This window comes from Heterodontus francisci, chromosome 27, assembly GCF_036365525.1.
Source record: "Heterodontus francisci isolate sHetFra1 chromosome 27, sHetFra1.hap1, whole genome shotgun sequence".
NCBI classification, from domain to species: Eukaryota; Metazoa; Chordata; class Chondrichthyes; order Heterodontiformes; family Heterodontidae; genus Heterodontus; species Heterodontus francisci.
Genome location: NC_090397.1, coordinates 45,578,839 through 45,604,704, shown reverse-complemented (window position 1 = coordinate 45,604,704; position 25,866 = coordinate 45,578,839). Strand labels below are relative to the sequence as shown.

General features: G+C 41.4%; 1 protein-coding gene across 1 annotated transcript in view; it reads left to right on the top strand.

Annotated features, from left to right (window-relative positions):
* Window positions 1-25,866, top strand: part of slc26a5 (solute carrier family 26 member 5) — an 83,918-nt gene that overhangs the window by 15,665 nt on the left and 42,387 nt on the right. Inside the window, exons 2-8 of the mRNA XM_068059262.1 lie at window positions 9,753-9,963; window positions 13,915-14,054; window positions 14,634-14,744; window positions 18,398-18,573; window positions 18,894-19,058; window positions 19,451-19,603; window positions 21,151-21,233. Coding sequence (XP_067915363.1) covers window positions 9,827-9,963; window positions 13,915-14,054; window positions 14,634-14,744; window positions 18,398-18,573; window positions 18,894-19,058; window positions 19,451-19,603; window positions 21,151-21,233 — 965 coding nt within the window. The 5' untranslated portion in view covers window positions 9,753-9,826. The remainder of the gene's footprint in view (window positions 1-9,752; window positions 9,964-13,914; window positions 14,055-14,633; window positions 14,745-18,397; window positions 18,574-18,893; window positions 19,059-19,450; window positions 19,604-21,150; window positions 21,234-25,866) is intronic.

The following is a 25,866-nucleotide window of genomic DNA, read 5'->3' as shown; positions in this document are numbered from 1 at the left end:
ATATTTGTAGGAAAATGTTGCAGTAGCAAATGGAAGAGGGAATTACTTTTTTTTCCTTAAACGTCATGGTTTTTTGGACTGGAAGAAAGTATATAGTGGGGTTCCCCAGTGGTCAGTATTAGTGTTATATATTTGGTTTTGTATGCTGCCACCGTATTGAGTCTAGCCAGTGAGGTTCTTAGACAGTAGTATTTAAACATGAATATTTATTTCATAACTGTATACACTCTACACTAGTTTGTGTGACTCCTTCAAAAGCCACGCTGTATCTGTTGTCAAGTCTCTCATATGATCTCTCATATCATCATGGTGGGCGATATTCCTTACATTCAGACCCTATACTACAGTTGGGACCCCTGCTTTTCCTGATGTATATTCATGACCTAGACGTGGGTGTAAAGGACACAATTTCAAAATTTGGGGATGACTCAAAACTTTGAAATATTGTGAACTGTGAGGATAGTGATAAACTTCAAGAGGACATGGATAGACTGGTGGAATGGACAGACAAGTGGCAGATGAAATTTAATGCAGAAAAGTCTGAAGTCATTCATTTTGGTAGGAAGAACGAGGAGAGGCAATATAAAGGGTACAATTCTAAAGGGGGTGCAGGAGCAGAGGAACCAGATTGCAGGGCAGGTTGAGAAAATTTTTGTTAAAGCATGGAATCCTCGGCTTTATAAATAGTGGCATTGAGTGTAAAAGCAAGGAATTACGATAAATATGTATAAAGCACTGGTTTGGATTCAGCTGGAGTATTGTAATTGTGACCAATTCTGGCACCACACCTTAAAAAGAATATTAAGGCATTAGAGAGGGTGTAGAAAAGATTCACGAGAATGGTTCCAGGGATGAAGGACTTCAGTTACGCAGATAGGTTGGAGAATCTGGGGTCTCTTCTCCTTGGAGAAGAGAAGATTAAGAGGAAATTTGATAGAGGTACTGAAAATCTTTTTTGGTCTGGACAGAGTAGTGAGGAGAAACTGTTCCCATTGGCTGAAGGATCTGAACTGGAGGACATCGATTTAAGGTGATTAGCAAAAGAAGCAACAGTGACCTGAGGGAAAACTTTTTTACGATCTGGAGTGCATTGCCTTAGTGTGGTGGAGGAGGATTGAATCAAGGCCTTCAAAAGAGAACTATCTGAAGAGAACAAAATTGCAGGGCTACAGAGAAAAGGCTGGGGAGTGGGACAAGATGAGGTGCTCTTGCAGAGAGCTGACACAGATGCAATGGGCCAAATGGCCTCCTGTGCTGTAGCTATTCTGTGAGCTTGATGGCCTTTGGATTCCAAAATTTGCTAGATGTGCTGCTCTTCTGAGCCATAGGGAGCTGCAGAGTGGTCATCCTGCAGAATTGATTTTTGCTGAGTGGGAAGGTAGTTCAGTTTAAACTGGTTAACCGACCCAAACCCGACTACGTGTCAGGGTCGGGTCCGTATTCTGCGTCCAGCATTCGGGGTCGGGTCGGGCTGAACTGTACTGTTTTGTTTCATATTTTTGTTTCAATCTATGATTTTTTTTCTGTTCCAATAATGTTGTTTTCGAGTCGGGTTGGGCATTTAAAAAAAATTAAAATACTCTGGCCTAGGTTGGGTTTGGGTTGGCTGTTGGGTCGGGCCTGGGTCAGGTTTTAATATTTATCTCTGAGTCAGAAGTTTGCGGGTTCAAACCCTAATCTAGAACCTTGAGTACATGATCTAGGCTGGCTCTTCAGTGCAGAATATAGGGAGTATTATACTTTTGGATGGGACAACAAACTTAGACCCCATCTGCCCTCTTGGCTGGATGGAAGAGATAGCAAGCCAGTATTTTAAGGAAAGCTATGGAGTTCTCCCAGTATCTCTCAATCAACACCTAAAATGTGGCCTAGTCATTTATTTCATTACTGTTTCTGAGACCTTGCTCTGTGCAAATTGGCAGTCGTGTTCTCTAAATCGCAATAGTGACTACATGTCAAAAGAAAGTACTTCATTGGCAGTAAAGCACTTTGGGATGGCCTTTGGTTACATTCTCGCCTAGCCGAGGTATCCAGAGCCATCTCCAACAATGTTTTATTCCCCAGCCCTGCTCTGTTATCTCTGAAATTCCCCAAGGATCTGTTCTACATGCACTGTACGCTGCCCCTTGGCAACATCATGCACTGACATGGGGTAAACTTCTAGACATATGTTGATGACTGCCAGATCTATCACTTTGCCACCTTTCTTGACTGCCATTGCATCCATAATTGTCTATTATTCAAGACAAGATGCAGTTTCCTCCAGTTGAACACTGGGGAGAATGAAGCCATTGTTTCTTTATTTCCCCCCACAAACCATTACTGCCAATTCATCTCCTCTCCCTCCCCAGCTACGGTCTCTGGTTGAATTGACTGTTTGGGTCTTTTGCATATCCCATTCAACCCTGAGCCAAACTTACACCCCAAACCCTAAATCATCTTCGTCGTAAAGGCTACCTATTCCTTTGGCTGTAAATTTGCCCACCCGCGCCTGCTTAGCCCATTTACCTCTGAAACCCTCACCTTTGTCCCCTCCATACTTAACAATGAATGTTGTCCTGACCAGCCTTTCATCTGCCATCCTCAGTAAACATCAGCTTATCCAAACTGCGTGGCCTCTAACCTGTCCCATTCATCTAGCACCTCTCCTTCAATTTACTTGTCTCCAAATGCCTCCAAATTAAAATTCTTGTCCTTGTCTTCAATTCTTTTCATGGCCTTGTCCCTCCCTATCTCTTCTACAATGCTTTTTCTGCGCAACACACTACTCCCTATGCCAAGAACGTTGTCTTTCCTCTGACTCTAATCTACTTTGTATTCCCCTTCCCTTGGACCCATCATTGTCTTGACCATGATTTATCCCTCAATCAACACTACTGAAATATGTTATCTGATTATGTCACTGTGGTTTATAGAACTTTGCTGTGTGCAATTTGGCTGTAAAGCAATTTGGGCCATCCTGAGTTTATGAAAAGGCACTATAGCAATTTTTTTCTTTTTCGTTGCTGGCTGTCTCTTCAGCCTTCTAGGTGCTATGCTCTAATCCTCTGCCTCTACCTCCCTTTTCTCCTTTTATGGTCCTCAAAACCTATCTCCAGTCTAACTTTTTTAGTTACGCCACTTCACAGCGTCTTTTTTCTGTCCGATTACTTGGTAGTAACACTTAAAAACAAGGATGAGAATTTTAAATTTAAAATCTTCCTATGATATATTCCTGTAACTCTGGCCTCTTGTGCACTCCCTGTCCTCCACCTCACCATTGGCAGCTGAATCTTTGGCCCCCTAGATGTCATACAATGAACATCCCTTCATAAGTCTGCCTGCCAACTTCTCTTTCCTTCTTTAAAACTCCTCTTAAAGCACACCTCTTTGATTAAGCTTTAACAACAAAAATTTGCATCTATATAGCACCATTAAATGTAGATAAATGTCCTAAGGTGCTTTGCAGCAGCTTTATAAAACAAAATTTGACGCTGAGTCACATAAGGAGATATTAGGACATATGACCAAAAGTTTGGTCAGAGGTAGGTTTTAAGGAGCATCTTAAAGGAGAGAGAGGCAGAGGGGTTAGGGTCTAGGTAGCTGAAAGCACAGCTGCCAATTGTGGAGCAATTTTAAAATATGAAATGTGCAAGAGACTGAAATTGGAGGAGTACAGAGATTGTGAGGAAGGATTGTGGGGTTGGAGGAGGTTAGAGATATAGGGTGTGACCAAGCCATGGAGGGATTTTAAAATGAGAATGAAAATGTTAAACGTGAGATGTTGCCGGACCAGGAGCCAATGTAGTTCAGCGAGCACAGGGATGATGGGTGAATGGGACTTGGTGTACGTTAAATTATGGGCTGTAGAGTTTATGATGAGCTCAGGTTTATGGAGGGTGGAAGATGGGAGGTCAGCTAGGAGTATCAATAAAATCGACAAGTCAAATAGTCAAGTTTAATGTGTTACAACCGAGGCGGGAGGAGTGCACTGTCAATTTAGTTCCCCTTCTCCGCAGGTAACAACATATCAAATTTTCACATTTACTGAAACAGTCAGTTGAATACTCTTTGTCCCTAGAATAAAGCGCACCAACCAACGAAACTATCCATTTATTATAAAGCAAGTCTTAACCAATAATGAAGTAAATATATATGTGAATTTAAATATTAAAGCCCCTTATTGTCTATGCTAGCCCTCATACACGCACTCACATACACAACCGGTTAACGGGGGGGGGAAAAATGGATTTTTGTTTACAACTGTTACAAAGAAATAAAAGGAATTAAAAAAAAACTTATACTGAAGAGGAGATGGAAGTCCTTTGTTTTGGCGAGGTGTCACAAAGTCGAATAGGTGGCTGCCACTAGGAATCTTTCCAGGCGATGTTTTGGGTAGGCGTTCAAAGAAATTCAACTACAGAAGGCTTCACATAGGTCTTCCATCAAGTGTGCAGCAACAACGGTTTCAGTTCTCACATTTTCGATGCAAAATTCTTTTCAAGAGCGGGGATTCTTCAAAGAGAGGTAGCAGTGGTCTGGATTTTTTTTCTGACCTCCTGGCCGGTCAATATGCAGATCACCAACTGCCTTTTTTAGTCCAACAACCAGCTGGCTTTTAACATTTCAAAATGAAACTAAAAATAATTCAGCAACAATCCTGTGACAGCTATACATCGTGGTCTGTCATTTTCTTATAAACATCTGTTCCTTCAGGTTAGAACACCTACTGTGTTTACTTGAAATCACATGTTTTCCAGTGCTTGTTTACTGGTCAACCCTTTTGTTGACCTTCCTTTTTTAAAAAAAACACCCACAACGTTCAGCAATCTCCAGATGATTCAATGTCCATGCAATCCTTTTCGGTTTAAAAAAAAAATGGATACTCAAGTTTTAACCGAAAAAAAGGAAACTCTTGTAACAAAAGGTAAAAAGAGCATGGATTAGGTTTTCAGCAGCAGATGAATTGGGCGGGGCTGAGTCTGATTATGGAGGTGGAAGTAGACACTCTTGATGGTACGCGTATGTGGTTGGAAGCTTAGCTTAAGGTCAAATATAATGCAAAAGTTGCTAATGGTCTGGTTCAGCCTTGGTGGCCAGGGAGAGGAATGGAGTCAGTGTCGTGGGGAAGCAAAGACGGTGACTTCTGTCTTCCCGATGTTTAGTTTGGGGGAAATTACTGCTCATCCAGTACTGGATGTGGGACAGTGTGACAAATCTGAGAGAATAGGAGTTGAGAGAGGTGCTGATGAGGTAGAGCTGGGTGTCATTGGTGTGCTTGTGGAACTTGGCATTTGTGTCTTCAGATGATGTTGCCAAAGGGCAGCATGTAGATGCAAAGTAGGAGGGACCAAGGATAGATCCTTGAGGGACTCCAGAAGTAAAGAGACAGGAGTGGAAAGAGAAGTCATTGAAGGTGATTCTCTGGATATAACTGGATAGATGAGAATGGAACCAGCTGAGTACAGTTCCACCCAGCCTGGACAACAGTGGAGAGGCAATGTAGGAGGATGGTGAGGCCTAAAACCTGGCTACCCGACCCGAACCTGACCAAACCCGACTACATTTGTCAGGGTCGGGTCTATATTGTGTGTCTAGCATTCGGGCTCAAGTCAGGGCGGACTGGATTGTACTATTTAGCTTTGGCAGTCATGTCCGCTTATGTGAAAGCCCCAATATAAATACATATCATGTATCAAAACTTAAGTGTGACATTTTTAAACCAAACTTTTCATTTTTATGATTTTAAAAAAACATTTAAAAATGTGGGAACACGTTTTATTTTTCCAGACTGGTTGTAAGTCTGGAAATTTCTGTGAATTGCATTTCTAAGACAATTGTATTTAAAATGACTTTAGAGTATGAAATTCAATAACACAAATTAGAGGCTGCCTTCTCCACCCAAAGGAAACCCAAGTGTAGATTTTAAGGTCCATTCATTTTTCAGTTATAGTGGCTGCCAAAATTGTATGAAATTTACTAGATAATTTGAGCAACAGTCATGTGAGTTGAAATTAGCCTCTAAAGGAATACTAATGTCTCATTTTATACATAACGCTTGCTTAAAATATAATTTATGAACTTGTTTGTTTTAACATTACAAGTGCAGACTTGGAAAAATAGCTGTAATGCCCTGCCCAGATAACCCTGGCTGTAAGCATGTTGATGATTTGTCTTAACAAAAAAAAAATTTTTCAAGAATTAGGTCTACCGGTCATTGAAAGAGGACAAAAAATGTTTACCGTGGAATTCCATGATGGGATTGTTTATGTAGACAGTCATGCTGTAGCTGTCATGTTGTGTGATGTACATCTGGGAAGCTTCTATATTATGATTGAAAGTGAGTGCCATTGACCACATCAATGGATCTTGTGGATAAAATCCACTAGGAATTATGAGATGAGTCAAAACACAGAATCCAACGTACTTGATTCTCATTTCTGCATGGGTGAGAGACTAACTTATATTCAAATTATCTTAGTTTTGATAATCCAGTGTTTCAAATGCAAGTATTAAAAATGAAAATGCATAGAACCAATATTTATTGTATCTAGTCGAGACGTTAATTGGCATTGGGCGCACTTTTCGCATATATGGGGTGGGGGAGAGGGGGTTTGAATAATCACCACTGGCCATCCAAGTATAAATTCTAAATCTTTCACAGTAATGAATTAAAACACCCTGGCATATTAATCTGCCATTACAGTCTATATTAATCTAATAGCTTGTGTTCCTTGAATGAAGTATTCCTCTGATCCCAAAGGGCTGATATTTTGTTCCATGGGAGTGAATAGAGAGTTGGCTATCCCTACAAACTTCAGTTCATATCAAAACCATTTTGAAGACATTAAACAGTGTCGCATTATTAATGCAATATTTTCCCATCAAATGTAGATAATTTCAAACAAGCTATAATGTCTGTAGAAGTAATGTTGATTTTTCAAAAGCAGGCTTTTGCCCCATTAGTTGCCAACTGATTGTTTCACAGTAGCAGACAAATAACCTTGCAGAGAGAAAACCATCTATGAGCTGAACTTAAAAAGAAAGTATAATCAAACTACATATGCGTAGGCATAGAGTTATACAGCACAGAAACAGGCCCAGCTGACCATCAAGCACCTAACTATGCAGAGAAGGCTGATGGGGGACCTGATTGAGGTATACAAAATTATGAGGGGCATTGATAGGTTAGATAGGAAGAAACTTTTTCCCTTAGCGGAGGGGTCAATAACCGGGGGCATAGATTTAAGGGAAGGGGCAGGAGGTTTAGAGGGGTTTTGAGGACAATATTTTTCACCCTGAGGGTGGTTGGACTCTGGAACACACTGCCTGGGGAGGTGGTAGAGGCAGGAATCATCACAACATTTAAGAAGTATTTAGATGAGCACTTGAAACACCAAAGCATACAAGACTAAGGGCCAAGTGCTGGAAAATGGGACATGATGTTAGGTGGTTCTTTTCCCAGAGAATGTAGAGCCTCTGGAATACATTGTCAGCTGGTGTGGTGGGTGCTGACTTTCTCAGTGGCTTCAAGAGGGAGTTTGATCAGTTCCTGACTGAGAAAGATTATATCATATAGAAGGTAGGTTTCTTTATAGGTAACACATGACTTCTGTAATCACCTGGACAGGTTTTCGACTGCCAGGGCAGCAGGGCATTGGAGAGGAAAGTTACTGAGTTTTTCCCCCACATTGGTTTCTTTGTTTTTTTGCCACTCCTAGTAGATTTAGATGCGAGTTAGAGAGAGGGAAGAAATATTTAGCCATGATGGTCCAGCTATCTTGGTGTGGGGCAGTCTTGATAGATCAGCTAGTCTTCCTCTGTCATTTCCATAAGTTTGTAAGCTAAAAATTTCCCTCTATGTCTACTCAAATTGTATAGGGACCTGAATGCAACAAATTCTACAAGTACCTCCTTCCTCAATATTGTAGACAAAGGAGGTGAGTAGCAGAGGATCTAAAACGGACAAAAGTTGGTTATGCTCTCTGACAGCACCATGTCTGGGTTCCTGAACTGTCTGCTAATGCAAGATTAATGTGGGTGGCTCATACTCACACTTGTTGACTTATCTTGTCTACCTTAGGCACCCTAGCAGAGTTTGGGAACTCTAACACAGTACTACTGATGTAGATTTCCCAATTGCACTACTAATTGCTATTCCCATTAGCTGGTGGTACTGTTTTCTTTTTAATCTATATTTTTTTCTGTTTCAGTAATATATTTCGGGTCAGGCATGAAAAGAAATTAAAGGATTCGGGTCTGGGTCAGGTTCGGGTTGGCTGTTGTCTGGTCGGGCTTTAATTTTATACCCGAGCCAGGCTTTAGTGTGGCCAGCAGTGTCAAAGGCTGCAGAAAGATTGAGAAGAATGCAGAGGAATCTTTTACATTGGTCATAGTCACGTATGATATCGTTTGTGACTTTGAGAACCATTTCCATGTTGTGGTAGGGGCAGATTGGAGGGATTCAAATGCAGTTCTGGAGAAGATTACCAGGGATTTGGAAGGCTACAGCATGTTGAAGGACTCAGGAGTAGAAAGGGAGGTTGGCGATGGGGTGATAATTTGCAAGGATGGTGTGATCAAAGGTGGGTTTTTTGAGGAGGGAGACAATACCTGAGAAAAGGAAACTATTATCAATATCAGCTAACGTGGGGACCAGGAAGGAAATTTGGATGGTCAGCAACATGATGGAAGTAGGGTTGGTGGAGCAGCAGGTGGGTCTTATGGATGATGAGCTTGGAGAGGGATTGTGGGGAGATAGGAGAGAAACTAGAGAATGATGCGAATTCAGGGCTAAGGCGGTGGGCACTTTAGTGGAAGCTTGGCTCAGTGGGCTGTGGGAACCAGCAGAGACAGCTGAACAGATGATCTCAATCTTAGTGACAAAGAATTCTGTGAGCTCCTTGCGTTTGTTGGAGTTGAAAGTTGAGGAGGCAAGGTGACGGATTTTTAAGATGGTTTGTAGTGGGGAGAAGTGCGGGGTTATGATCCAGGAGTTAGCCCTCCTGTTACCAGCCCCTTTTGCTTGATGTCTGTTTCTTTACCCCTGGTGCCTCGGATACTGTGGGACATTTTTGTATGTTAAAGGCATTATGAAAATGCACAAAACAAAAGCAAAATATTGTGAATGTTGGAAATTGAAACCAAAATTTTCTCCATTATCCATTTTGTAATTTAATCACTCCTGCCCTCCACCCTATCTCAACCTTTCCCTTTGTTCTTTCCCACTCATACTTTTTTTCCTGGCTCTGTACTTGTTTTATCAACTGTTAAATCTCTCTTTCCAGTTCAGTTGAAACATTGCCTGTTCTTCTCTCTCCACAGGTGCTGGCTGACCTGCTAAGTGTTTGCAACATTTTGTTTCGTTTTATGTAAATACATGTAGTTTCACTAATCTGGCTTTTGAAAGTTTTTTTTGTGATCAGGAGATCCTGAGCCAGTCACAGCTTTCTTTACAAATGTATAAGATGGTATATGGGTTAGCATTTTCTCTTATTCTGTGATACCTAAAATTTTGAAACAAATAATATGCATTTGGCATTAAAATGTAAATGAAGTGTTTTCGTTCTCCTGTTTTATGTGGATTATAGGTTATCACTGTTATGGAGAAAACCTGTCCGATTTAGAGCTGGTTAAAATGCTAATATACTGATTTCAATTTGTCAAATCCTCGGTGTCGGCAATTTATTGGTGCTGTAGTATGTAATTCTGTTTTGTCAGCAACAAGTACATGAGAGAAAAATAAATTAATTCCATTGCCTGTTCTCTTATAGTGGATTAATTAAAAGATACACTTGAAATTGCTTCCACAATACTTTGAGCATTTGATGAAAACTTCATTTCCGGTATGGATGTTTCTGAAGCAAATATGCCAAGCTACAATATCAGCCGTCCAGTTTTTAATCAGGAATCTTTACAAGCCCATCTACATAGGAGAGAAAAACAGGAGCCATCGAGAAGAGCGAAGTTACTGCAGTATTTTCGGTATGTTTTGTAAGATTTATAATGAGTTATAAACTGAAGTGGAGCAAGACTACTTGAAATGGTCGTTTGTCTTACTGATTTCATTTAATCTTTTTGAAGAATAGTAATCTCCAACCCTCCTCCTTGAAGCCACTCTCATCACTGTCGAAACGAGTGACCTCGTAATTAGCCACTAGAAACCAAAGTAGTTGATTTGCCTTTATTTTATTCTATTTCTTCCTCCCAACCCTTCCACAGGAGGGAAGTGTAAGTCGGAAGCTTGCCGTTTAGGGTACTCTGATATGATTAGATTTAGATTTTAGATTTAGAGATACAGCACTGAAACAGGCCCTTCGGCCCACCGAGTCTGTGCCGACCATTAACCACCCATTTATACTAATCCTACACTAATCCCATATTCCTATCACATCCTCACCTGTCCCAACATTCCCCTACCACCTACCTCTACTAGGGGCAATTTATAATTGCCAATTTACCTATCAACCTGCAAGTCTTTTGGCTGTGGGAGGAAACCGGAGCACCCGGAGGAAACCCACACAGACACAGGGAGAACTTGCAAACTTCACACAGGCAGTACCCAGAATTGAACCTGGGTCACTGGAACTGTGAGGCTGCGGTGCTAACCACTGCGCCACTGTGCCTCAACTTCCTGCTCCAGGAATATTAGACTTGTTCAAATTCTTCCATTGTGAAGCAATAAGGTGAAATGGTTCTGTGCATGCTTAATGTCCCCTGTTTAGCTGTTGTACATTTCCCTCAACTGTGTTCAGGTGTTGCCTCCAGTAACTAGTTTCACTATCCATGACATCCTAAATTAACCAAGTGCCATTTCAGAAAGAGAATCTGCTGACTGCTTACTTTCCATAATTTTTTTTTTTAAAAAAAAGGAAAGTTAGACTTTTTATGGCAATATGTTTTTTCTTTGGGAGTGAGCTCAAAAGTTCTCACACTTTCACTTCCCCCTAATGGCTAATTGGTTAGTTTTGTGATAATGAATCATAAACAGGAAGATCCTAGGTTTGACTACACTGAGTTGAATTGATTTCAGCCAGGCCAGCACAAGGACATTATATTTGGTTTCAGTAACCCTGATTAGTGCGGAGGATAAATGAAACTCCTGATTACTTTACAGTGATCCCTATAGGAAGGGATTTGTGTATGGCTATTAAGTTACCTACAACTTAGCATAGAATTGTAGAATCTTACAGCACAGAAGGAGGCCTTTTGGTGCATGCCCCAGCTTTGTCCCCATAACTTTGCAAATTAGTCCTCTTTAAGTATGTGTCCAGATGCCTTTTGAAAGCTTATGAAATTTGATTCCATCACCCGTGTGTTCCAGATTTAAAAAACCCTCTCAGTGGGGGGGGGAAAAATTCTCATTTTCCCTCTAGTTCTACCAATTTATTTTAAACCTATCATCTCTGGTTACCAACTCACTTGCCAGAGGAAACAAAAGTAGGGAGAAACTATCAAAACTCCTCATCGTATTGAATATCTGTTAGGTCTTCCCTTACTTGACCTTCTCTGCTGAAAGATGAGCAATCTCAGCTTCTAGAATCTCATCCCTGATATCATCCTGGTAAACTTTGACATCATTTCTGGACACATTTTAGAAAGGTATGCATTATTCCAACTGAGGCCTGCTGAATGATTTGTATAAGTTCAGCATGGCTTCCTTGTTTTTGTATTCAATGCTCCTATTTACAAAGCCAGGTATCCCATACACTTTCTCTACTGCCTTATTAACTTTCCCTGCCACCTTCAAAGATTTGTGAACAAGTACCCCCAGGTCTCCACCGCGCCCCCCCCCCACTTCAGAATAACCTTTAGGTTATACTGCGCCTCCACATTGTTCCTTCCAACATGCATCATTTTCGCACTTAATCAGCATTAAATTACATCTGTCCATTTCACCAGTATATGTCCTCCTGATGTCTGCTACTATATTGCAGTAAGTTGTCTCACTTGGTTAAATGAAAATTCAGGTAAGACACTGCTGCCAAATGGCGTATATTTTGGTAAACAGCTAAGTACCATATGGCAATGCAGAGTTTAGTAACTGCTTTTAAACAATTTAAAAACCTAACTTTTCTAAATCTGTTTAGACTCATTTTCATACTAGATAATTGTATTGTGATGCCCTCAATCTCTGTACAGACTTTACGCAAAATCTTGGATCAGAATTTCATTGGGTTTGACGCATAATTCTGAAATGCAGCACAAAACGTGCAAATATGAGTAGATGGAATGTAACATGAATGAAATATTTGAAATAATTACAGTTCATGTCACAACATTACTTGTTTTCTTAGCAAGTTGCATTTGAGTAGAAACACCCATTTTATAGGATGGATCAGTTCTGGCATTTATTGTGATTATTTGCAAAAGTTACACAAATTTGTTGAGTTTTACATAGTATTAAGTCTAGGGGATGTTTGTTTTTTCTTCCAATTTATTAACCCTCCAGTGCTTTTACTCAATGATATGCTCTTTTTGAGTTGAGCTGCAGCACTGTAGGTTGTACGTAAAAACTGAGCACTAACTTAATGCAGAAAAGGAATCTAATCTTGGACCTTCTGACTGATATATCTTAGTACTGTACAAAGTAGAGCAGTTCTTTATTGCTTTATAAACAATGAATTCAGTTTTAAAGTTATATGCCATGGTTGTATCCTTCCCAACAGGTTTGAAACCTTGAATACATAGAACCTGTTTGAATTGTGTTCTTATGGTTCTAATCCTACCTGTCACAACATAACCAACACACCCTCTCCAATGTCTTCTTTTCTTGTGTCTGCACAATCATGCCCATGGTACCCCAGAGTTCCATTCTTGCCCTCCTTTTTCCTCTTTTCTATGCCCCTCTTTGGATATTGATCTTAAAGCATGGTGCCTGCTTCCCGTAATGTGCATAAACTCAGTTCTACCTCTCCACCAATATTCCCTTAGACTTCTGTTTGCTGTGCGTGGCTGGCTTTTGCACTACATGGTCCCTTTAAGATTGATGCACAGTTGCACGCGTGCACATCTTAAAGGGAACATTGCACGCCATCAGGTTGATTCCTGCTGTCTGACTGTCTCGCATCAAGTTATAAATGAGTCACAATTTTCTCCAACTTGAACATTGGTAAGACCAAAGCCATCCTATTTGGCCTTTAGTGGAGTTTTTGCACCTTAGCCCTTAATTCTGTTGTCCTCCATAGCTGCTTGCTTATGCTAAACTCTCTAGTGTAAAACATTTGTATCTGCTTGACGCTGAGCTGAGCTTCAAATCCCATAATTTTATCTCTTACCAATGCCACCTATTTCTGTTTCTGAACATATTTGGTTGTCTTTGCCTAAATGCCAAACTACTGCCACTAAAATAGTCAACTTTGGCTTCATTACCTCTCGGCTTGACTTATTAAATTATCTCCTCATTGGCATTGTCTAAAGTTCCACCAAATGCATCATATCTTATTCTAAAGTGCTGCTTACTTTTATCTCCTGACCTTTTGACAGGAGATATAAGCTCCCCATCTCCAGGGCGTTAATTTCAAAGTAGACTCAAATCATCCATTGCCTCACCACCCCCGACCTCACTTCTACTTTCTTTCAATCCCATGTCCCAGACTCTACTCTGATATTTCACTCTTTCTTGCTGGGTGTGGCACCCCACCCTTAGCGCCACTTTCAGTGCGAGAGTCTTTAGCGACGTGGCCCCCCACTCTGAAATTCCCTTCCACCTTTCCCACCTTCAAAAGTCAATCTGCTTGCCAACTACCATAATCTGACAACACTCAAAACAAAATCCACCATTTCATCATCCATTAGAAATAATTTCAAGCAGCTGGTCCAAGGCTTAGGGTATTGAGTGGGAGCACCTACCTCCTACCCCTGCCAATTTTTTATTTTCGCTGAGCGCTCTATTTACTTAACTGCAATACTGCTTATTTATTTTGTTTTCTGTAGCTGCTCAACCAAGAAGGCCAAGTCAATACTCTTCAACTTTGTTCCCATTCTGGTATGGCTACCCAAATATCCAGTAAAGGAGTATTTATTAGGAGACCTAGTTTCTGGTTTGAGCACTGGAGTGATGCAGCTACCTCAAAGTAAGTATGAAAATTATTTTTTCTTTCAAGGAAGAATATATTTGGGAATCATATTTTATTTTTGATGGTATTTTAGGAATAATCAATGGTCTTGCCCTTGCTCAGTTGGATTGCATGACAAAAGGCCTACTTCACTTTCTCTATTCTACCCACACCCTCCAAGATATATTGTGCAACATGCATTTTGTGTTAATAGGAGCAAATAAGTTCCAATCCCACTGGCCTCTTGTCAGTTGTTTCAAAGAATGTGATACTGCATTCAAAAAATCTAGCCCACAATATTGCAAAAAAGTTTACTCCTTGTAGCAGATTCTCGGAAAGATCTATGGAATGACTTGCATAGAATATTTAGTTATCAAGTTGAAGAATTCACCTGAAAATCAAAGTAATTGATTTTGGCACTTTTAAAGTTGACTGGGCAATATCTTTTATTTTGTGTGTAAATAAATTGACAGACCCATGAATTATGACCAACATTTTCTTAATTTTGCTTTCCACCTAGCTCCTCCATTATTTAGTGGTATTCTTTGTTCTGTTATTAAATAACCAGCTGTATTTGTATCCTTTTTTTCTTTCTAGGTTTAGCATATTCCTTATTGGCAGCTGTGCCCCCTGTGATTGGGCTCTATACTTCAGTTTTTCCTGTCCTGTTATACATGTTCTTTGGGACGTCAAGACATATATCAATAGGTATGCTGTATTTCAGTTTAATAAATTTTTCTACTCAGTCAATTTCACGACTAAAATGACACATCTAATTCCTTCTGCTTTGTTTTAATACACAAATATGGCTCCTTGAACATTAAAATAAGCCAAAGTACTTCACAAGTATATTCAATCAAAAATGTTTGCTGAGCAAAAGAATGCAATGTTATGAGATTATATGCCTTAAAGGGTTCATTATAGGTGGATTTTAAGGAGGTGGAGAAGCGGGTGGATTTAGGAGGGAGATTTCAGGGCCTAGACCATTGAAGATTTGGCCACCCGTTGTGGTACAAGAGGAGTGAAAGGGTGCACAAGATGCCAGTCAGTGGAATGTAGAGTTCTTAGAGGGTTGTAGGGCTGGTGGAAGTTAAAGATGGCAATGGGGGCAGAGGGTAGTTGGGGAGACCATGAAAGGATTTAAACACAAGGATGAGAATTATAAATTGGAAGCTTGTGGGTGTGGGGGGGTGGGTTGTGGTACAGGGAGCCATTGTAGATCAGTGAGTATAGAGACTTTGTGCAGGATAGAATATGGCTGAGCTGAAGTTCGTATGGGAGACCAAACAGAAGAGCATTGGAATAGCCAAATTTCAAAGTGGCAAAGTTTTATATGAGGGTTTCAGTAGCAGATAATGAGCTAGATGGGAAACGTTAGAGATAGAAGCTGGCTGTCTTTGTAGTGAAGAGGATATAGAGTTGGAAAGCTGACCTCAGCTTGGAGTAAAATAGAACAGTCTGGTTCAACTGGAGGCAGTGGCCAGAAGGGTGGGGTGGAATTAATGATGAAGGTATGAAGTTAGTGCCTGGACTGGATGTTGGACAAGCAGTCTGACAACACCAAGTGATAGAGCTGGTGGCAAGTTATAGCTAGATGTCATCAGCATAAATGGTGAACCTGATCTCGTACTTTGGGTTATATCACCATGCAAGAAGGTGGAGGCCATGGATAAATCCACTGGTGGTGGGAAAAGAAGCCATTTTTAGAGGTTGTCTGGCTATGATTGGATAGGTAAGATTGGAATCGATTGAGGGCAGTCCCACTAATCTGGATGCTGGTGTAAAGATGTCAAAGGCTGCAGTGAAATCAAGGAGGAATAGCGTACCACAATCTGAGGATGTTGTTTGTAACTTCGGTTAGGGCTATTTCAGTGGTGTGGCTGGACGGAAATCTGGTTTGGAAAGATTACAGGAAAGATGGGCATGAATTTGAGAGGTGATAACATGGTTAAAGACTTGAGGGGAAAAGTAGTGAGAGTGCAGTCACTTACATAGATAAGTGGTTAAGGGTAGTTTTTTTTGAGGAGGCTAGTAACAGGGGTTTTGAATGGGAGGAGGACACTACCTAAGGACTGGAATGCTTTTACAATGTCAGGCTTCATGAAGGCAAGAAGTGATTTTGGTGAGTTCAAGGGGGTGGATGGTGGGATTGATAGTTAAAAATAGCTTGAGTGGTCATGAGGGGGTGATAAAGAAACTCAAGACGACAGGTTCCAGGACGAAGGCAAAAGGAAGCCTTTATGGAGGTTTGGCTTGGTGGGAAGGGTAAGGGTGAGATTTGGCAGAGGCAGTAGAATGGTCGCAATCTTAGTTACAGAGTCCATGAGGTTCTTGTACTTGTTGGAAGGGGCAAGGGAGAAGAACTTAACATCATGATCATGGAGAAAAGAAACTGGGGTTTATCTTTGTTCTCCAGGATGCTCCTGGAGTAAAAAGGGAGTCCCAGTAGCATGGTCCAGCCAGACATGGTGAGGGATGGTTCAACCATTTGTGTGCTAAAAGTACTCATGTCTGCGCCCCTTGAACTTGAAGCACGGATGGGCCATGCCAGGGGAGTGTATAGAACCTTGGTTAGACCACACCTGGAGTACTGTGTGCAGTTTTGGTCCCCTTACCTTAGGAAGGATATTATTGCCACAGAGGGAGTGCAACAAAGGTTCACCAGACTTTTTCCCAGGATGGTGGGACTGACCTATGAAGTGATGTTGGGGAAACTGGACCTGTATTCTCCAGAGTTTCGAAGAATGAGTGATCTCATTGAAACCTACAAAATATTTAAAGGGATAGACAGGGTAGATGCAGCTAAGATGTTTCCCCTGGTTGGGGAGTCCAGAACCAGGGGACACAATTTCAAAATAAGGGGGAAGCCACTTAGGACTGAGATCAGGAGAAATTTCTTGACTCAGAGGGTTGTGAATCTTTGGAACTCTCTACCCCAGAGTTCTGTAGAAGTTAAGTCAGTTAAAGCAAAGATTGACAGATTTATAAATACAAATGACATGAGGGGATATGAGGGTAGTGTGGGAAAAAGGTGTTGAAGTGGATGATCAGCCATGTTCCTATTGAATGGTGGGGCAGGCTCAATGGGCTGAATGGCCTACTCCTGCTTCTATGTTCCTATGATTGAGAATGGGTTGAATAGAGCAAGGATTGTACTGGAGGAAAGGGGTATCAAAAATGGAGGTGAGGGAGTTGTTGAGCAGATTGTCATAATGATTCTGCAGTTGTCAAATTGGGGGCCAAAGGCTCAACTGTTTGAAAATGTATTGTAAGTGACTTGGAGGTTCATTCCAGAGGTGAATGCAGTAGGAAGTGGGGTTGGGACAGAGTAGGGAGATGTGGATATGAGGGTACAAGGAAGTCGTCTGAGATGGTCTTGTCTGTAATGGAGACTGTGGGAATAGAGGTGCCATGGGAGATGTTATGGTTGAGGCTACCTTTATAAATAAATTGGGTGAATGAATCCATTAGTGAGCTTCCTAAGTGCTTGTACTCAATTCTAATTTGTAGACAAATTTCTCTTTTTATGATTTCCTTTGTAGTTTTCTCCAAGTCATGAATTTTGTTTCTATATTCAGTATTATTTGTTTTCTCGTCTTACTAATGCATCTTGGGTTGTTGATCCCTTACCTCAAGAAGAGTGTGCAGCCTTCCTTCAGGCCAGTAATGGAGCTGCTTCAGTTAACCAGTGCAAGATGCTAAAGCTTATTAGAGGCTCCCTAGCTCTAAAGTTTCTGGGGCTTGGGATGTTTGCAGAAGTGGGCTGGGAGCCAAATTTCTGCCTCATTTAGATTAGACCTTGTAAATTCCAGTTGGGGTGGCATCACCTTTAGTTTAAAATTTCAACTCCATAATTAATTGGGGCTGTAATTATACAAAAACTTTGCCAGCCTCAGCAATTGTTAAATTTGGGAAATGCTGTCAAGAATGTAATGTTGAAAATGTTCTATTTTTATATTGTCACCTCTCACATAGTGTGGAATTAATAGTCCCATTTCAAATGTATGAAAAATTGACTTTTTTTGAAATGCTATCTGTGTTCCTTGGTTTAAGCGTTGCATAGCCAGTGCTTGAGTTATTCAGTCTCTTGCTTGAAAAGTTCCAATTTTAACACCTAGATCAGATAATCAGTTCAGTTTGACATTTAGTATTGGTTGTTTTCAACACAACACTCAAAGCTAAACCTTTTTTCCCCATGAGCATTGTGTGTGGGGGATGGTTGCACTGATATTTTGAGAGTTCTAATCCAAGTACAGACAAGCCAAAAAAAAACACTCCACTAGAGTACAATGTCTAGCATAAATAGAAGGAGCCATTTATGGTCTTGATGACAATTTGAAGTTTTTTGTTCCTTATCCTAGGTACCTTTGCAGTAGTCAGTTTGATGGTTGGTGGAGTTGTTATAAAACATGCACCTGATGAAATGTATGATGGTTCTTCCACAAATGCAACTAATAGCTCTCATTCGTATGAGGAAAGAGATGCAGTGAGAATTCAAGTAGCAGCAGCTACGGCTTTCTTTTCAGGAATTATGCAGGTAATTGGTAGCATAGAAAAGTCAAAAGAGAAACACAATGTAAACTTTATTACCATGCGTTATTGTGGATTGCTGGTACTTGTCTGCACTGAGATTCTCTTATCCTTGATCACTAAACATTGACTAGAACTTGTGTGGCTGCAATGGATAAAGTTCTTTCTTGAATCCATGGCCCTGATTGTCACGTTCTCCTGGTTAAAGGAGACTGCTGCAGGTAAGAGATGCCTGCAGACAGAGGGATGAACACAAAGTAAAATCTATTCTACTTCAATAATGTCTAGTTTATTTCTATCAGATTAATTTGATTTCTTCTTAAACAGTTTTCTCTTGGGCTTCTACATTTTGGGTTTGTGGTCGTTTACCTGGCAGAACCTTTGGTACGAGGTTTCACCACTGCTGCAGCTTTCCACGTCTTTGTGTCTCAGTTAAAGTACCTTCTAGGAATCAAAACTCAAAGATTCTGTGGACCACTGTCAGTGGTTAAGGTAAGTAGCTTTTTAAAAAAAAAATGCAGTTATCCAGATATAATTTTACAAACCTTCAAGAATGTGATTTTTCATGTTTGTTCAAATCCAATTTTGGCAAAGAGGAAAAATGGGACTAACTTGTCTGCTTATTTACTTATCTGTCTTTAGTTCTTGTTATTTTCTTATGCTACAGCTTTTCAAATCCCCAATAATCAGCTTTTTCACTATGCCAAAGCCGAATCTTATTTTTCCTGGGTATTCATTTTCTCTGGAAAAAAGTTGTGAGGCTGTGGTAAAGCAGTGACTTGGTAATTCATTTGCCTACTGAAGGTAAAAGTCATTGGAATTAGTTAATTTCACATTGCAGCTTTTCACATGCACTTTTGTTGGCTAATTCTGTTTTGTTTTAGTCTTTTTTAGCCGTGTGTTACAATATTCAAGAAACTAATATTGTAACACTAATTGTTGGGGCAATTTGTATTGTCGTCCTGTTGGCAGTGAAAGAAGTAAATGTCCGTTTCAAAAGTAAATTGCCTGCTCCCATTCCTGTGGAACTTATTGTGGTAAGTAGAAGTTTTTTTTTCTCCTTTCTGAAGCTGATGATTTTTACCTTGCACATTGGCAGCTCTGCCAAATGTATAAAAATTGGTTCATTTTTGTGACAGCAGCCCACCAGTTTTCATATCCTGATTCAAGTTATTTGCATGTGATTGCTTGAATATATTTCCCCATCATCTGACTAGCTGAAATTAGGGAAGATATATTGCCTCTTGATGGGCTATGCCTTGTCTGTGTGCATTTCTTTCCCTTCTCTGCTACCACCCCCCCACCCCGCAGCATACATTTTCACTCTTCCCCGTTCTCTACCCATCCCCCAATAAGTGACTCAACTGTAGAATTGGGCAATTTTCTACCAATAAATTACTTGCATTTATATAGAACCTTTCATGACCTCAGGACATCTAAAAGCAGTACTTTGAAATGCAGTCACTGTTGTAATGTAAGAAATGCAGTAACCATTGTGCACACAGCAAGGTCCCACAAACAGTAATGAGATAATGGGCAGATAATTTGTTTAATGATATTGGCTGAGGGATAAATATTGACCAGGATGCTGGGGAGAACGCCTGCTCTGTTGTTACAGATCATAGTGCCATGTGATCTTTTATGTTAATTTCGAGGACAGATGAGGCCTTGGTTTAACATCTCAGCTGAAAGATGGCACCTTGGACAGTGCAGGCGTTGCTCAGTACTTCACAGGAGTGTCCGAATAGATTTTGTGCTAGGGATATGAATCTTCAGTTATGTGGGGAAACTGGAGAAGTTTGGGTTGTTCTCCTTGGAGCACAGAAGGTTAAGGCGGATTTAATAAGGGTGTACAAAATCATGAAGATTTTGATTGAATAAATGAGAAACTGTTAGCAGTGGCAGAAGGGTCAGTATCCAGAGGACATTGATTTCAGATAATTGCCAAAAGAACCAGAGTTGAGAAGAGTTTTATTTTTGCAGTGAGTTGTGATGATGTGGGAGGCATTGCTTGAATGGGTGGTGGAAGCAGACTCATTCAGTCAAACTTCCTGAAAGGTATTGGATATGTTTATGAAGAGGAAAACTTTGCAGGGCTGTGGGGGGAAGGACGGAGGAATGGGACTAACTGGACAGCTCTTTCAAAGGAGACAGCGCAGGAAAAATGGACTGAATGAGCTCCTGTGCTGTATCATTCTATAACTGTATGAAATCTTTAGAGTGGGATTTCAACCCATAACCTTCTGACTCTGAGACGAGAGTGGTACCTCTGAGCCTCAGGTGACCGGTAATGGCAATCTGAACTTCCTAGTTAACGGTGCATTAGTGCAGCACAGCAATAACTTACTCCTGGTTTCTTCTGCACCCCCTGCCCCACCTCTTCATTCTGTAAGAGTCCAATCAAAAGCTCTGACATGGGAGATCAATGAAGCAACCCATGTTTGATTTGTTTTTCTGGCATAAGTAGCTGTTTCTCTAGCAGATGGTTGTTATGGTGGTTGTCACTCTATTTTTACTGCATAGAAAAAAAAGCTAAATCTTTTCCAATTAAAATATTGGCTGTAACCTTGGTTTTTTTTCTTAGGTGGCTGTCAGCACCGCTGTTTCTGCTGGGATAAACCTGACTGCGAATTATAATGTGGCTGTTGTTGGACACATACCCACTGGGTAGGAAAAGCACACTGGGCTAATTAGCCAAACTATTCATCAGTTTTAGAATTCCATAATACTAATATTCTATTAGGTTTCATACACCGTCAGCACCACTTCTAGCTTTTGTCCAACAGTGTTGGAAGGCATGGGAATAACCGGACCTTGATGGGGAGAGGTGATCAGGAGTGGGCAGGAGGAAGTGGATGGGTGCAGGTAAGTGGCATTGGTTAGATTTTTGGCTCTAGTGGGACATTGGTGCTACACAAGGTTTGTAGCAGAAAGGGTGTGAAAATGGCGCCATATGAGGCTTTCCTGAGTGGATGGGGGCACACTGAGCTGCTTCTCAGTTCGGACATTAGAGGTTAGAGTGGTTTCTTTTGGGAGTAGGGGGTTATTCAAGGTTTTGCCCAACGTGAAGTTGTCGGGAGAATCTTAGGGATGCATTTTACTCCGGCGACAGGGGTCCCGGTGGAGAGAGACTCAGCCTCTGCCCTATGTCAGATTCCCCCAAGCCATCCCTTTAAAGGATCAGCTGCCACCTGTCGAGCGGTTGGCCAATCGGAGGGCCAGCAGCTTTTCAGTACCAGCAGTGCCATTGGGAGCAGTGGCGACTCAGTACTGTAGGAGGTTCTGCAGCACCGAAGACTGGAGAAGACCTCAGCACAGGTGAGTAGGGTCAGGATTGTGGGTCCAGTCAGGCAGGTGCAGGAGTGGGGATGCAGGCTTAGTGAGGGTGCGGGTGGATGTTTGCCTCCAGGGGCTCTGGAGGGACCCCCCTCCAGCCCCACTAGAAGGCTACCAGGTTTAACCTGGTGGCAGGTCCCTCCGCCTGCCACAAAATTGAGATGGAGGTGGGAAGAGGCCCTTAAATGGCCATTAATTGTCCACTTAATTGGCCTGGAGCCTGAACAAAATGGCAGCAGGCCCGGGCAACGTCGGGAACACCGTTTCCTCCCATTTTATTTCCTCCTGTTGCCATGCCCACCTCCGAGGGCAGAACAAAATTCTCTCGGTGTGGGGTGGACGAAGTTGCTACCTAATGGTGACGGAAGAGACAGAAGAGGATGTAGTTTGTTTTTCTTGGGGTGTGTGGGGCAGAGTTGATTCCCAGTTTGGCGGTTAGCTCCAGATATAGAATCCATTGATGGTTGTAGATCCCAATTGCGAAAGTTGCTAGTATCGTGTTCTGCTTATGGGTTTCTGAGTGCTTGAGGGTATTTGGAACATGCATGCTTACCTCACCATAAATTATGCTGTCTCTCCTCCTCTGTAGGGTCATGAGTTAATGTTTTTGGCAAATGTCAGTTGTGGGGGTGTGTGGGTTGGCAGGACAGAACCAGCTATTTGGAGAAAATGTAATTTATGGAAATAAAATTGGGACATGTTCATTTAAGAATCTTGGTCATAAACAATCTTTTTTACAATGAATTTGTTTCATTTTGTGAATATTTTAATGTAGTCTGTTGAGGCTGCTTTTCACCCAAAAGGTTTGGGGATATCTGAGGCTTTAATTTTTTGCAAGTTGAATGAAGCTTTGGCTGGGCTTCAGAGTTTACTGAAAATAATAAAGGGAATTCCATTTATAAATGTCTAGAAAAAGAAAGTGAAGTACAACAGCCCATCACAATGTTACACTCAGTGCTCTATAGAGGCGCACTACCACTAAAATTTTAAAACCACTCACCATTTTCAATATATTAAGATATGTATAGAAATGAAGTATCACTAATGACTATGTATCTTTTAATAAAGCCCCCCTCATACTCTGAGGGGAGGTGAAGTTTTTATTTTACACATTGAGTTATGATCTAGAATGCACTGCTTGAAAGGGTGGTGCAAGTGGACTCAGTAGTAACTTTCAAAGGAAATTGGAAAAATTTGCAGAGCTATTCTGGGGAAAGAGCAGGGGAATGGGACTAACTGGATAGTTCTTTCAAAGTGAACAGGTGTGACAGGCTAAAATAGCTGCCTCCCCTGCTGTATGAAATAATCTAGTAGTGGTAGTGTTTTACAATGAATTACAAACTTGCATGACACACTTAGTAAATGCCACTGTTAAGAGGAATGGAACATTTTGATTCTGATAAAATCAAATCTATTAAATGATTAGCTCTGTGTTCAGCACTATGATTACTTCCAATCATCCGAAGTTACTTATATCTGTTATCTATATCTGCGTAGCCATTTTTGGCCATGACTCTTGTACTTTGGAATAAGAATCTCTTAAAGAAAGGATCCTGTGCAGCTTCAGCTGTACTAACAGAAGTCACTAATATACCTGTTCCCAGACCCGACCATCTCTGTCACACTGGGCATCTTGGCCACTTGGTTGTCGAACAAAAATCATAATTTGGTCCGTCTTTCTTTGTCAGATGTATAATGTACCCTAAGATGTATCTCCAACATAGGGTGTAGGTAACATAATAGTTATGTTATTAGTAATCCAGAGGCCCAGACTAATGAGCTGGAGACAAGAGTTCAAATTACAACATGGCAGCTGAGGAATTTAAATTCAGTTAATTAAATAATCTGAAGAGACCTGCAAAACATTTGCGGTGAAATTAGTATCTTTTAATAAACATCCCCATCCCCCATTCCGCACCTCCCAGGCTCCCTGCCATGCTGATTTTTGTCTCCACCCTCATGCTGACCCTCCCCTCTCATGCCAACCCACCTCTGCCCCTCCTTCCCATGCCATTTCCCCTCCCATGCCATCTCTCTCCCTCCCAGACTACTTTCCTACTTCCCTCCTCTCTCCTGGGATTGTGCCAGGGCCAGCAAGGGAGACTGGGGAGCAGTGAGAGCCAGTAACTGAGGCCAATATTTGCATCTCGTCTTCTGCCTGACTAACATTAGATTAGCATTCTCGGCCCCCCTTACCTATTTTATACGTTATAACCCTTTGAAGTTCACTCCTTCAACTTTCCTCTTAGGGTGTCAACCCAGTAACTGAGGCCTGGATTCTATGTGGCTGCCGCCGAGTGTGGCGGCAGTGGCCGTAAAAGATGGTGGCCCCCACGCACCAAGTTCACGCCACGGAGCCACCGCTATCTTATATGCGGCAGCTCTTTAACATGCCTGGGGTGGCTGCCCCCCGATGATGTGGAGGGGGCTGTTGAGCCGTCCCTGGCTATGGTGTCTGGCGCCAATGCGCTGGTCCCATTTTTTAAAGGGTTTATAGCCCTCAATGACTATTTAAATTTTTAAAGACAGTGACTGTAAAGTTTATTAAAATGATTGAAATCATTCCATGTCCTCTTCTCCCCCGCTTCCCCCCCCCCCCCCCCGCCCTCCCCAAATGGCATTACACATCGAAGGCGTGGCATTGCCGGCTGCCAGAATGAACATCTCAATCTGATGTCATAATCACTGTGACCTGCGTATTAAATGATGGTAAGTGTCCTTTTGAATATTTAAATCCGGGCCCGTCACTGATCAGCGGGGTAGCCAACATGAGGCCTCGCTGCTGCTGGCAAGATTGGGACAGGCTCTGCCAGCGTTTAGGTCTGTGGCGGGCCTCATCCGGGCCAATCTTCATTTCTTCCCTGCCTCTCCGCACCCCCCCCCCACCTCCCCCAAGCCACAGATCCCGGCGTCAAGGGTTCTATACAATTCAGATCCGAGGCCAGGGAACGGCAAGAGCTGGGGGGCCAGTAACCAAAGCATGTGCACCAGGCTCCAATTGGAAAATGCAGGTAGATAGAAACTATTATTGTATACATTTTTACCTCAGTCTCTCTTTTGGAAAACATTAATTATATTTTACCTTGGTCTCAATTTCCTGTGATACTGATTATATTTTACTTCAGTCTTTTTTTTTCTTTCAATTCTCTAATGTCAAACCTCACATCCCTCACACCGCAATCGGTCTCCAAATCTCTCCGTTACCAATCATCTTAGTCTGCTCTGTGTAGAGAGAAACAGAGTTAACATCAATTCTGATGAAAGGTCACTGACCTGAAACGTTAACTCTGTTTCTCTCCGCACAGAAGCTGCCAGACCTGCTGAGTATCTCCAGCACTTTGTGTTCTCATTTCAGAGTTCCCTTTACTTTTTTTTTTCCATAGTCTCCTCCCTGCACACGCCAGCTGCTGCTCAACAAAGGTGCGTCTCCCCATTCACAAGTGCCTTGTATTAGATTGATCAAAAAACTGTAACTCAACACATAATGTACTTTTATGTTACAACAAAATGTTACAATATCTAATCAACTGTCAGCCCTCAGGTACAAAGCTTCGTTGGGCCTTACAAAACATTCCACAAACCAAGACCTACAAACCCAACAGAAATTGTCCTATTTTTAGAGCGGGTTTCCTTCTGCTATCCCTATGTCACATTGGTTTACTTTACTTCAGTCAGCCTTAATTTTAAATTATAGTATCAAGTGCATATGAAACTTGCCTCTCAATGTACCTGTGAAAACCTTGAACAGATCCACCGTAGACTTGATCTCATTTAGAGACAAATCTTAATGCCAAAAAAAAGTTTTTACTTGCATAGTGCAAAATGCGACTGATAATACTTCTGAGTGCTGGCTTCGCCCACCAATTCAACCCACTGACCAATCAGAAAAGTGTGGACAGACAGAAACTGTATTATATAATCTGAATTTTTTTTTAAAATAGAGCTAGTTTCAGTAATGGAAACT